Source organism: Chamaea fasciata, unplaced genomic scaffold (genome assembly GCF_029207755.1).
Source record: "Chamaea fasciata isolate MVZ Bird 193981 ecotype frontalis unplaced genomic scaffold, bChaFas1.0.hap1 SCAF_2, whole genome shotgun sequence".
In the NCBI taxonomy this organism is placed as follows: domain Eukaryota; kingdom Metazoa; phylum Chordata; class Aves; order Passeriformes; family Sylviidae; genus Chamaea; species Chamaea fasciata.
The window spans coordinates 53,773,043-53,787,159 of NW_027094087.1; the positions used below are offsets into that span (position 1 = coordinate 53,773,043).

At 39.0% G+C, this 14,117-nt stretch overlaps 1 protein-coding gene across 1 annotated transcript in view; it reads right to left on the reverse strand.

Annotated features, from left to right (window-relative positions):
* Nucleotides 1-118: 118 nt before the first annotated feature.
* Nucleotides 119-14,117, reverse strand: part of RB1 (RB transcriptional corepressor 1) — a 71,435-nt gene continuing 57,436 nt past the window's right edge. The window contains exons 18-27 of the mRNA XM_066176164.1: nt 8,923-9,041; nt 8,388-8,533; nt 7,557-7,702; nt 6,894-6,998; nt 5,753-5,866; nt 5,502-5,668; nt 4,599-4,629; nt 4,134-4,279; nt 3,838-3,887; nt 119-2,848 (exon numbers count right to left, since the gene is read on the reverse strand). Coding sequence (XP_066032261.1) covers nt 2,775-2,848; nt 3,838-3,887; nt 4,134-4,279; nt 4,599-4,629; nt 5,502-5,668; nt 5,753-5,866; nt 6,894-6,998; nt 7,557-7,702; nt 8,388-8,533; nt 8,923-9,041 — 1,098 coding nt within the window. The 3' untranslated portion in view covers nt 119-2,774. The remainder of the gene's footprint in view (nt 2,849-3,837; nt 3,888-4,133; nt 4,280-4,598; nt 4,630-5,501; nt 5,669-5,752; nt 5,867-6,893; nt 6,999-7,556; nt 7,703-8,387; nt 8,534-8,922; nt 9,042-14,117) is intronic.

The window sequence follows — 14,117 nt, forward strand, 5'->3', positions numbered from 1 at the left end:
AATTTCTTCAAGAGTATTTCCACCTTTCAAAGAAATTAATGCCCTGGTGACTTAATAAACTGATTAATAAAATGGTCCTCAAAACACCAATCATAGTTTCTTAAGCAAATTTATATTATGACCAGCTTGTTACATTTTAAAATACTTCAGCTTATACTGTGCGCTGGTATCACACAGCTATAATCTTCTCCAGCTGCTTCCTTCACATTTGATACAGGTGTCTTCCCTGCAGCCACTCCTGTGCCCCAAAAATGTGCACTTACACATTCCCTGTGGCTGTTCTGGTACCTGTGAGGAACTTGATGTTTAGTACAGCCCCTCTCTGCACGAGCACTGCCTCAGCACAAAATTCTTCACTTGCAAGTCCAAAGGCAGGAAGGAAGAAAAAAAGCTCCTATGACATATAAGAACAAACAGCATTTGGAAACAGTGGACAGCAGGAAGAGATTAAGGTACAAAACATCAAATGAAGAGGCTGGGAGTCAGCTCATCCACCTTCAGGTGGCTACACAGCCAAGCCAGTAGATTCCATTCCTTTAAGCACCAGTGGACATAATGGGCCTTTAAAGGATGCAATTTACCTGACCTCATCTTACACCCAGGCCTTCAGCTTTCTACAGGAATTGATGCTTGGTGTTAAGCACCTAAAATGGCCATCACATTTTGTGCCCAGCTTCTGCTGTGATTCCAAGTTTTCTTTTTTCCTGGAACAGTTTCAATATTCCAGGCCATTTTTAGTACAGCAAGGTCTCACTCTAAGAAAAGTGCTGTCAAAACCAGTAAGATTTCCATATCTAATAAAAGGCCATTAGTTTCAATACATATTTATTTGGATAGGTACCATATGAAATCACCTACTATAGGAAAATCACTGACTATAAATCCTTTAAAAGTTATTTTATTTATCTTGAAAGGCAAGAAACTGATTAGTTGTATAAAATAATATTGTACATTTGATGTAAAGCCTTCTGAGTCTGAACAAAAAAAATACATTGTCCCAGTAAAGAAAGAACGAATTTGTTTAGATACTGGACTCTGTATCATCCCTCTAGCCAAAGGACTGCTGTAACAGAGCTTACAGTCAGTGCACCCAAATGTTAACATATATCCTGTCTGTAAAACTGCAAAAAGTGAGAAAATAAACATAAGGTACTCTGGAAAGTTCTGTACATTTTTCAGTAAGAAAGTTGAAGCTATACTGAGTCTAAAACGCCCCTCAATATTACTGTAAAATAAATTTACAGTTTTTGCTGCTCGTAGAATTTTTAGTAGTTCTAAGGTTAGCTTTGAATCAACACGAGAATGGATCTTTAAAAAACTTCCTACTGTAAGTACTCTAGGATCAGCTAAACAATCTGTAAATAAGCTCCCTGGAAGACATTGGTTTAAAACGTTTGTGTCATGAATAGAATGCTTTTCTACTGTACCTGTTCTTAACTGAAGTAGCTGCAAAAGCTAAATTTTATAAAAATGGGTAATTTTAAAGCAAGACAATTTATTTCCTTATATTTTAATCCTCTGGAAATAAAACGTGCTTTTGTTAATTGGCTATTTTAACAAAACTTTGTTGTTTCAAGAAAAGTTCCAGTATCTGAATGAGTAACTTGCAAATACAAAAGATGGAAAAGGTATTGGATGGATTGGGTTTTTTGTTAGTTGCAGCCATTCACAAGTTGCTAAACTAACTGCCTTTTCAGTAAAGGCAGATGGATTTTCCCAACGTGGGTTCACCACGTTTAGGTTTTTGCAGATGCTGCAGTAAGGCCAATGGGAGATGCCCTGTGCTTTTAGAGACCAGGCTGCTCTTACCTGGAACCCAGCTGGAGACATTTAGCTTCCAGCTGTTTCTCAAGCTAGTTGGCTTGGCTACAATTAGGTGAAAATTTGAAGAAATCATGAAAATTCTACATCATTAGAATTTTGAAATCTTGTGTGTACCAGATATGGTTTAGGTTTGCTGTTTATTTATTTTTTCCTTTTAATACTTGAGATTTCCCAAGATAAGAAAGGGCACATCAGTTACTCTCCATATGGGAAGAAGTTTCAGCTTCTGGGAAGATTCAGTGTGGGATTCTGGGATGAATCACTATGGGATTGACACTCCATGAATTTCAAACTGAGGGACAGTGTAACTGCCCTCTGAAATGACACTGGGGTGAGAGCTGGGGAAGCAACACTACAAAATGCCAAGTGTTGGTTTCAGTAGTAAGGCTACAGAATGAGCTCACTGTACTCGGGTTGTACTCCCGAGGCGAGGCCCCTTCTCTGCAAGGCCCCCAGCTGCTGTTTAGCTCAATTTGATGGGAATTTGATGTGCTAATTATGAACAGAAACAGAACTCTTTGCAGTAATTGGCCCACCATTTTCAAAATTTGCAAGTAATGAAAATCTAAAAATCAAATCTAAGAAACAAAATTAGTGCATTTCAAATCATTCTAGCTAACATTTCATCTTTAGACAGAAAAAAATTCAATCCAACGAGACCGAACTGGCTTAAATCAGTAATGCTGCAACAGGAAATTCAGACACTTTCCAAGACTTTTCAAAGATCCTCAAAAATATATATAAATTAAATTCAGTGGCTTACATTGTATATATGCTACATCATAAGGCAAAGTATCATGGAAAACATTTAACAATTTAAAAAGTACAAATGCTTTCAACTAGCAATTTGGAATAAAAAGCAACTAAAAAAGCAACTCTATTAATGAAGGCTGTAGAACAAAAACAATCTTAAGAGGGCTGCAGTGCAGCCCCTGGTCCTGAGAAGAATCTCACTTTTCTTCGCTGGCTGAGGTATCATTTCCATCATTCAGCTTCTGCTTTTGCATTCTTGTTCGAGTAGATGCTAGAAGAAAACCCAACAAACAAAAAGAATGAAATCTTGTCTTTATAATTACTTTGGACTTATTATTGGAAAAATCTTCAATGACTCAAGGAATAGAAGTACATTATTCTATTGTAAACAAACTGAATCTCTCATTAGAGGATGAAACATTTTGCACTGTTTCAGCCATTCTTGCTCAGTCTTAGAGATCTTATGAAATTCCTTCCACCTGTTCACCCCAGTTCTCAGTCTCTGTCCCCTCACTGTGTCCATTTCCATCCTTCAGGCAGGCAGATGGTGTGTGTCACATTGGGAATCTCATCTCGTAGCCAGGCAGAGGCTGTGAGCTGAGCAGTGCCCACATCCCCGAGACAGCCTGCCCAGGGAATGCCTTTTCCCTTCAGTGGCACACACCAACACCACTGGGCACAAGACAGAGCTGTGCTTTTTAACCTCTGCCATAAGTAAACACTGACACATTTTCCCTAGCTTAAAATAAAAGAGAGGTGCATGGATCCAGACTCATACCTATCTTGATGACCAATTTAAGAGTTTTTAATGGGCAAATCTGCTCAGCTGCAGAGCTCAGATTCTCAGAGAGAGAGAATGCCTGGCCAGGCCAAGTGTGCTCCTTCTCACGAGTGGAAATACAACTCAGATGTGGGGTTGGATCCATTCTGCTTTTCATGAGCTAGATTTGAGTTTCATTTCAAAACAGAAAAGTGATCCCATAAAATCTGAAAGAAATGCTGATCCGCAGTAGAACAAGAAGCAGTCTCAGGCATTTCCCTATAAAAGCAAAGCAACACAAAACCTACATATGGTTTTCCTGTGTGCATAAAATTTCTATTTTGTAATCTGCATTTTCAAGATTATATGCAGCAAGTACGAAAGCTAAGCAAATTACCCAAATCACATCAGTGTTGAACTATGTTTTCATCTGAGTGGGGCCAAACTCTTTTATCCGAGGCACTCAGTGCTCTGCAGATTATAAGAAAAGTAATACTCACTCATTTCTGCAAGCTTTTGTTGGAACTTGGACTCCTGGGGTAGGTGTTTGCTACAGAAAGAAAGCATAAGGTTAAGTTAATAACTTTTTACCTTCATAACCTAAACTTTGAATCAAGGGGAGTCGCTTTTTGGCATCAAAGCATGTAACTGAGGAGCTCCATGCTTCCATCTCTCATTTGACACAGCTGCTAAAGCTCCCAAATTAACACAAGACAGAGTATCAGGAAAAAGTTAGGATGAAGGCCCAGAGAAACCAATAAATGCAAGATCTCTGAAAAGCCCAGGACAATCTCACCTTCCATCTGCCTCGTCTTGCCCCTCTATATCGAAGCGCAGCCTCTTCAGTGGCTTCGGGGCAGCAGCACCCACTTCTGCACTGCGCTTCAGATGGCTCTCACTGTTGCACAACATCTGGTTTATTTTTTGAAACTTTTCAGAAGTCTGAAGTGACAAGAAAATAGAGTAAGAATTGCCAATAAATCCTGAAACCACTCTAAATTTCCAGATTATCCACAAAGAATTAGGAGTTCTAAAACTCTGTGGTTTTAAGAACCCTTATCTTGTGCCAAAGCAACTAAAATAAAATGCAGCACATTTTGAAGGTCAAGTCTGGATATTTGAAAGGGGTTAAAAGAACTTTCCTAAATTACTATATTAAATCACATACACTCATTGGCCTGCTCTAGGAGACGTGAGCAGGCTTTCTCATTCCTCCAAAAGTTACATGCATTTAAGACCAGACAAACATGTTAAAACTCACCCCAAATGATTCTCCAATTGACACCAAAAATCTGCCAAATGAAAAAGAGAAGTTTAAACTACATTTAACAATGACAGAAGCATCAACTAATTTGCACAGGTTAGCACAAGGCCTTATTGAAGTCTCTTCATCTCTCTCTCTGTGCTAACAGTGCAAATCCATACTGTGCTTTACTGTGTTGAGACATTTATCTTTGAGCCAGTGAATGCTGAATCGCCAAATGAACTGAATCACACAGATAGAAATGAAATTGTGGCTTGAAAGAATCAGAAGCCCCCACAATCTACTGTGTATCAGCAGGAAGACCCTTCAGTGCTGGATACCCAGATAATCATCCTCTCATCTCTACCTTTAGGTGTTTGCTAATCAAAATCACACAGGACTTCGACCTAAAATACACAATAATATTTAAACTTTTGGGCACAGTGGCACTCACTTGATCCTAGTCTGAAAAGCCACTGGAAACAGGTACATTTAATGTCATCCTCATCTGCTGAGAACTAGTAACCAAGAGTTTGAAATGTTCTGTTCAGACAGCTAAACAAACATTTTGTTGCAAAAAAGTCTTTTCCCTTTAAGGAAGCTTACAAAGCTCATCTGTGTTTTTCAGAAGCAGGGTCAAAGCCAACAACATTTAAGCAAGGAGGTCAGGAAACTCCTCTTTGGGGAGGGGTGGGGGGGAGAAAAAGAGAAAAAAACCCAACAAAAAACCTCCTTGAGCACAACAGAAAAGTGTTGAATGATGAATAAAGATTCCAAATACAGGACAAAAACTATTAACTAGAAATTATATGATAGCCACAGACTACTAACAAACTAGACTATGCAGTTTTCCGATTTGCTTCCACTAAAACCTGCCAAATATCTTGAATTTAGTCAAAGAAATGCTTGTCAGCAACGTACCTAGACCTTGGAGTCATCTTTGTGGGTGACTGAAACCCATCAGAGAATTTGTATGGGCTCTTCAGAGGTGAGATGTAGATGTTATTGCCAGCAGGGACACGCCGAGGAGAGTTGGAAAACTGGTAAGGACTGCGAGGAATGTGTGGGATAGGTGACAGAGTAGGAGGCTGTAAAAATAATAAAATAATCATAACGTTTTATTGCCTATATATTTCTAGTCTATTGAATAATGAACAGAACTAATGGCTTACCCTGCTGGAAGCATACTGCAAAATGTTTGTTTTCAGCTTCTGCATAAACACTAAGTTGTAAAAGACTATGATGGAGTCATATTGTTCTTCCCGGATAAGAACACGCTTGAAAGTCTACATAGAGTGAGAAAACCATACACAGATTAAAAAAAGAATAAAAGGAATGAAAATTTTATATTTGACAAACTCATAAAGTCACTCAAAGTCTGTGCTAGATTAAGAGCTAGGATGGCACATAGCTTGTATGCAAGCCATTGTAACTTCTCCGAACCGCTGGGGATTTTTCCAAATGTGTTAGAACACCAGTACAAGCACCTACTTCATTAACTGGCACAGCCCCTTGGTGTGAACACAGTTCTAACATTTTCCAAATTTATAAACTATTTGCTTTCACACACACATGTCAAAAAGTCTAGACTACTGTGCATGCCTTGGAAGGCTAAAAAACTCATTACTGATCTAATGGGGATAAAATAGTTCTATAGACTTGGAGACAAAAGTCTGGAGTTTAGCCAATATCCACAAATACACTATGAGAAATTCTACTACTGAGAGGATGCTACAGTTCCATTAACTGGTGAGGGGTTTTATATTGATTTCATTACTGTGCTGTGCCAAAATTTCAGTACATTAAAGTTCCTGTGAAGAAAGGAACTTCTTCATGTTAGAGTTAAAGCCTGCAAATTTAATACATACACAGTTGTTTGATGTAGAGCTATACATCTCTATTTGCTATCAAACCGTGTTTCTGTTGAAAGCTTCTGTAGAAAGGCATCTGCTTCTCTTCCCTTAATGCTCCGTGGAAGTTAGACAACTCATAAAGAAACTTGTGTTGCTTTTGAAAATCTTATTAGCTGTAGCCATAATTTTTCATCTAGACTCCAAATACAGTTATAAACCATTACCTATCTTTCAAAAGATGGAATGAAATTTGTTTTCTGAGGAGAGTTACCAAACAATTTATGCAAGATGTTTAAAAGAGATGTTTAGTATTAGAGTCAGTTTTCTCCTCCACAAAATAAAGATGCAGTGAAGCAGAAGTTTTCTTTTGTGTGTTCAAGTGTTGTTTATTTTGATTTCAGGGGAAAATAATTTGTTTTTAAGATTTTTATGGAGTAATAACATTTAAGAACTTCCATACCTCTTGATTTGTGTTGCAAAGCTCCTTGTATGCTGAAACTATTATTTTAAATCGAAGATCTACATTCTTTACTTTGCATATGCCATACATGGAACACATCATGATCTATTAAAGAAACAAGACAAGACAACTGAAAATTAATTCAACTTCTTCACTACAAGTTAAGAAATAACTTCCTGTTACTGATTGTGCTCTATAAACTAGCAGACACCTCAACTTATAAAGAACTTCCAGAACATAATTCAACATAATGCTACCTCCATTTCTATGTGACAAACAACTAATTGGAGCTGACAGTATCTTCTCAAACTTCTCAAATATACTGCAATTTTAGGGTAGAATAACAAAAAATTTATCAGCCATGCATGTTGCCTTCCCAAAGAAAAACACTATATTTTTATGCAAATTATTAGAAATTGTGGTCTGTCTTTGTTATTTTGAAAATAGCTCAAAATGGTATTTGAAGGTGCCATATTAAGTAATTGCCAGTGCTTAAAAAACTGAGATGACAGACTTCAGTCTAAACTAAGTCCTCCTTTCAGTGATCAATAGATTAATTATTAAAAACCTCAGAGTACAATTTCTAATGGCTAAGAATGCACAAAGAACATTTTGTTCAGAAGAGTCTTTTTAACTTTTTTAAACCATTTTTGTCCATGTTACCTGGTCCAGGTGCCTGTCTCTCATTAGCTCATACTCATTTTGGAGTGTGTGCTGGAAGAGGGTCCAGATCAAGGGTTCCAGGTCAGGATGTTCGGAGAGAAGGTGAAGGAACAGGGTATGGAGTCGACGATAGGCCAGTAGATACACTTCAGAAACAAAGAAAAATAAACTGAAATTGTTGTAACAGAAGTATACAAAATGAAAGGAATGCAATGGAGAAGGGACAGCATTGTACTGTTCACTGTCTCCAAGAAAAAAAAAAAAAACAAACTACCAGACATCAAGTGAAGGCAGTAGAAGGCAGGCTCAAAATAAACGGGAAAGGTTTTCCACATAAGAGACTGTGGACACATAAAAGGCCACCCCGAACAGTGCTGCACACATGTGTCTATGTCAATTCAAACAAGCGCCTGGAACATGAATCTGCTGAGAGTTACTAAGCAGACACAGCACAGAAAGTTCAGAAAAACCCCTCAAGAGTGATAAAGATCAACCCTGGGAAAGCCCCAGCCATGTCTGGCCAGTTGTTCAGCTTCCCATGACATCTCCTTATGGTCACTGCTGGGAAAAGGACACTACAACAGAAGAACCCTCCATCTGAGCCCATATGGACATTCTTACAGCTAGGATAGGGAAGTTTTCACTTCTAACTCACAGAGTGCACACAGTAACCACCTGCTGGCACCATTTTGCCCTTTCTTCCAGAGGTTTGCCCAGTGTTCACTACAGATTTCACAACAAACTTCTCAGAAATGCTGAGTGCCAAAACCCAAAAAGGATAAAAAAGCAAGAGAGAATTTTTCAATGGCAGCACATGCAGAAGTTGCAAACCTTTTTTGTAGAACAGAGAGAGGGAGGTAGATTTCTGTGGTTTCTGCGTTTGGGGGATCACAGCAGGCTGAGCATCTGGAGTGGAAGGAGCACTTGGAGGAGGTCCAGATGCCTTCTTCTTCGGAGATTTCACAGGAGAAAGATAGCTGGAGGTTCAACATATATTAAGCATTCAACATCACAGGGTAAAGGAACAACTCTGTATGAATAATACTTGCAATAACTCTTCCCTCTTCCCCATCAGAAGAAATAAATTGCTATTGTGACCTGTTATCCCCGACACCTGATACAGGGTCTTGTTTATTCCTAGGCAAGTAATGTAACAGTTTACAATTACAAGTTTGATAGGGCTACGGGAAAAAAAAATATTTCAGCATTTGACTTAAATTTTTATGTACACTAAATATCAGCAAATACAATGGTTTAACAAAACTTGAGTACCAAGCCTAAGAAGTAGGAAAACAGAATACAGGTGGTTTTGAATATTAAGGGTGATATCACTTCACATTTTCCTAGACCTCAGGCATTCACTTACAGGTCTGCAGCAGTGTGGTTATGCTGGAGAGGTGTATTGAGAGAAGAAGTGGGTTCAGGCTGATCAGTTTGGCCTTCCCGCTCTTTCGACTGCTTGATAAGGTCAAACAGAGGCGACCCCTGGAAAAATTACAGGATTCTTAGTGTAATGTGATCCTGCATTACACTAACGATAGACAACCACTCGGAATGAATTTTGTTCCTTTTCTAAAACCAACCACCAAAATGTGAACCTCGACAGAAGATTAAAGCTTTGAAGTACTTCAGAACACCCATATTTTGCAAGATAAATTTTAACCGTTTAAATACATCAAACGCTTTTTTCCTTTTTCAACAACAGTCCATTAAATATAGGTTAACTGCAGATTTAAGGCAGTGGTATTAGTTGTGTTCTAGAGTCCCTTACTATTCAAGCCTATTAAAGCCATTTTTGAAAAGAAGAGTAATCAATAAAAGAAAACACATAAAAGGTCACACTTCAAAAAACACAGAACAATACAAACAAAAAATCCCCCCCAACCCCCCAAAAACAGCTAAAGGAAACCTCAGCCCACTGTTGACTGAAAGTTACTGCTGTACCTACTGTCAATCCATTTCTGCTTCAACATCTACCCAGTATTTTACATTTGATAATATATAAACCAGAGTCACTTAACTGCACTGGGGACTGTTTAGTCTCTGCAGTATCATGTTCCAGAGCCACCTCTGGAAAGAGTTAGAGTGACTCCGGATACATTAAGTCTCTGCCCTCATGGCCCAAAGAAAACCCTATTTTGATTTGAGGCTAACTGTCAGTACCTTAACTAAGTCCCCTGCTCAATACGTCTGAAACTAAGAGCTTGAGGTAGGAGGTGACTCAGAGAGAATCTAAGTGGAATGGAAGAGGTTCTGGCTGAAACCAGATCAGCCCTTCTGCTGATGTTAGTAAAAAACACGAGTCCTGCAGAAACAAAATCTCAGCCTGCTTGCTTGTCACACACAGAGTAGAATTATGCTGAGACAGCAAGACTAAACGGGAAAATATTTTTACACCATATTTATAAATAAATTTGAAAGCACAGGGTTGATGGCTTCTGTTTGTTTTGTTTTCTTTAAACAGGAGACTCATCCTTGAGTACAATGTTGCCTCTCAGCAGTGAAGCATCAGAACTCCTGAAGGAACAGAGGAACATTTGAGTAGCAAGCATGTGCCTTCTTGAGAGTGGGAGGCAGGGGAAGCAGTGTCCATAATACTCAGGAGGGAAGAGGGCAAAACCAGACATGCAGCATTTGCATCAAATGATCTTCCCGAAAGACAGCAGTAAAACTTGTCCTCTCACCGCTCCGTACGCAGTGCACTGTCTGATGGTTCCTGGTCTGTTTCATCTTCTAAATGCACATTTTTAATATTAAAATGCACTGGCACAGATGACAAATCTATAGCCATGAACAGGAGCACAGCATACATGAAAAGCATGCAGCGTCACCCGGCTAAGGCAGTAAGAATTAGCCTAGTAAAACTGGACTACATTTACTAGAATTAAAACTAGCATTAAGACACCCCTTGTTTAGACTTATTCCTAAAAAAAGAACACTTTATTTTTAAAGTGCATCAAATAAAAATTCAGAGTAATAAGATGAGAGTGGTGAGATTTACAATTTTTCACGCTGCAATTTTAAAGATATGATTTGGCAATACTGGAGCTGTTTCATCCATAGCAGAAAAAACATCAGTTACTGATTCATAACCACATAGCTGATTCTTCATCATTTCTCAACCAGTTCAGCTCTTGGCCTGGTTTGCATAATTTTTCCCTCCATTTAGGAGTGCATGCACTTCTTACTTGTGTCTCTCAGCACTGCCCTTGCTGGAAACAGAGGCACATGACTTCCATTTCTCATTCTTTTGGCCACTTGGCCTCTTTCTCTTTTATTATTCTCACCATCACTTCACTTTGCACTGAGGAATCCAAATTTCCTTCCCAGAGCAATCACTGCTGAGATATCTTGACTAAGAGTGAACCCTGCTTCATTCATATCACATTTTAGTGATTAATGACTGGAAAATTATTGTTTTTAATGAAGGAGGAAAAGGGGTTAATAAAAGGGAATGAGGTCTAGAAAGAGAAGCAAAGTTACTATTCTTGAGTTAGCACTTGAGACCAGCAGTTCCAGGTCCTCTCTCACCCCTGTTCCAATTTTGCTCACACTATTCCAAGTGTGATTCCATTAGATAAGCTATGGGGACACAGTAGTTTGCTACACATGGAAGGGATCTGCCTATTTCTGCATCATTTCCACTCCTACCTGCCAGCCTCAACAATCAGTCAACCTCCACATGAGTCAGCTAAACCATCAGAAAGCTAACAGAGAAAGCAAACCCAGATTTAAGTCTGCTCTGCAGAGCATCACAGAGCCAGAACAAGCAGTAAGAACAGACAGGGCAGCCACAACACAAAGGCTGGGAGCAGAACACAAAGTACGAGATGCCGTGCATTTACTGACAACAACCTATTCCATAACCTGATTGGCACGTGGAATTTTATCTGACAGGAATGCAGGGAACTGACTGCTGCTTTCCATCAGTCAGGTGGCCTACATTCAGCAAGAGGATATTCTTTGTGTAGAAACAGCTACCCATAGAGCTTGAACAGCAAAATGCAGTGAGCCCAATACATCTCTTTTGGTTCCCACAAATACTAAGTGATGCTGTGGTTAAAAAGGTGGCAAGACAAAGAGGGAGCTGCAAGCCAGCTGGCCCCAGCAGTGCAGAGCTGCCAGCACCAGCAATGGCAGGGTGAGAGAAAGCCCCATTCAGTGCATGTCCCTGGGCAAACCACAGCCTTGTCGCCTATGCTGGCTACACAAACTTGTCAGACCTGCGGCTGCACGAAGAGAAAGAGGTTATTTAACTTTCAGGCCTTTCAGTGACATTTAAAGTGGGTGTTTTGTTGATCACCATTTCCACCGTCCCCTCAGATATTAGGTGCTGCTCCCTCTCCTCTTTCCCCAGGGATCCCTACCACTCTCACAGGTACCTTTCCAAGTGCATGGCCACGTAGTTGGAGAAATAGGTGCTGCACTGACAAGACTGATGCCTCACAAAAAAAATCCTGCGTGCCACAATGCAGAAACACAAAGAGATGGGTTTTCTCAAGTGCAACCACCCCCCATGCTGTAAAACTGCTGGGTTTAATTACAGCCATGTCTCCTTTCTTTATACTTAAACATGAAAAACACTTCTATTCCATGAACTCAAAGTGTATTCTGCAGCTTGCAGGGCGTTTTCAAGCTTATCAGGGCAAACTTCAGCTTCAGTCCCACAATTTGATATTCAACACTCAAATCACAGAAATACAACATCGTTAACCAGGCAATTACCAATCCTCTAAGTAATAATCACAAAAGAACTTTAACCCCAGGGTCCAGCTTAATCGAAGTTTAGTTTATCAGGAACTAATTTCTAAAGGGATGTTATTCACGCTATCTTTTACAAATTTCATATTGCTTTTTAAAGCTTTTAAGCAGCACTTAAGGTGAACAGGTCACCTCCAATGCATTTCTTTGACATGAAAGGAAGTTAGCAGCTTTAACTTTAATTTAATGCTCAGTAAGTGAATAATGTTACTAGATGTACCCACGGAATAAATTTCACTAATTAAGCAAAATGTTGCTTTCCATTTGAGACTTCCCTGTAATGGCTACAGAAAGCCCATTTTACTAGTGCAAGAAGTGAGAAAGCAATGAAGACTTAAAATTTCTCAGGGTCAAAAGGCCACTGGCATCAGAATGAAGAATAAGACTGAAATTCGACGCAGTTCCCTCTCAAAATACCCAGGGCTAACTAACTCTCCAAGGCTAAACTCTGTGAATTAAGTGGGGCTTTGTTAAGAGTGGCTTTGCAGGAAGTTTCCCTGCAGCAACGCCTCCATCACAAGCATCTGCAGTGATTTTTCCCCACCCGAAAGCTCCTTTTATGGAAGAAAACAGGCAGAATTTCTTATTTGCTACTCTTTATTTGGCTACAGTCAAACTACAGGACACACAGGTGCTTCCCAGCTTCCCAATCTGTGTATTGGCTCTATCCCAAATACATGTTTAATTGGACTTTGGTTTCCATGAAAAGATTAACAAAACCCTGAAATCCTTTTCATATGGGGAAGAGCCACCCTGGGGTTTGGATGTACTCCACTGACCACAGAGGAAAAGCCCTGAGCAGCTTAGCCCTAAACAGTGCTATTCGTAGTTCACTAATAAAAATACCTGGTTTTGTCTTTGTTTTCTATATGCTTTATGTTTTTGTTCTTGGCAATAACTTCCTAATATATTTTCAGGTTTTAGTTATCTGTTCACATTAAGTTTTAATGCAGTGTTTAGCACTTAATTATGTATTTATCTCAATGACAAGGTCCCTTGCATGTTGTTTGTTTGGTTTTTGTTTTGTTTGGGTTTTTTTGGTGTGTGTGTGTGTTTTGCTTTTTGGGATTTTTTTTACCTCGGGCTTTTTTTTTCTTTTGCTTGTTTTCAAATTTTTAAACCAGTCAATACAACACATAATGTTAAGACATTTTCTTCATAAAGTCATAAAAAATGGCAGTGATTTTGCAAAGCAAAACAAAGCCAGTTTAGAACTGACAGCTTTGGAATGGAAGTGCAAGGACTGAATCAGCACAAGCTATTTCCAGCCCTCTTTTCCAAAGGAGAATTGCATGCCCAGAAAGTTGGCTTTTGCTTGCAACCGTGTTTTCAGAACTTTCATGTGACAATTAGTTACCAAAATTCTGAAATAATTCAGACCTGCTAAACCAAAGTAGACTTCACAGTCTAAATTGAAACAGTATTGATCATGAAAAAAAAATCAACAAAATTAAGGATTGCATCCTAATTTCATACAAGTTGTGTTATATAAATTATGTTCATACTGGGGGATGTTCTTACAAAATTTATACAGAAAAACATTCAAAACTACAGGGTTAATAGTTTAATTCATTTAAGAATACTGACAGATCTGCTTTTAACTCCTTACAGTGTGTGTATGTCTAATACAGGTCCTATACGTATCCCACTCATCTCAAGCATCTAAGAGTCATCCAGCTTTTTGAGGATCTCTTTTTATCTAGTGATAAAGGAGTTCAAATCTCTCCAGAGAAGGAAAATCAGGCTGCCGCAGCCTGAATATACATCTCACACTTTGTTGCTTTAAATGACGTTGCAAAT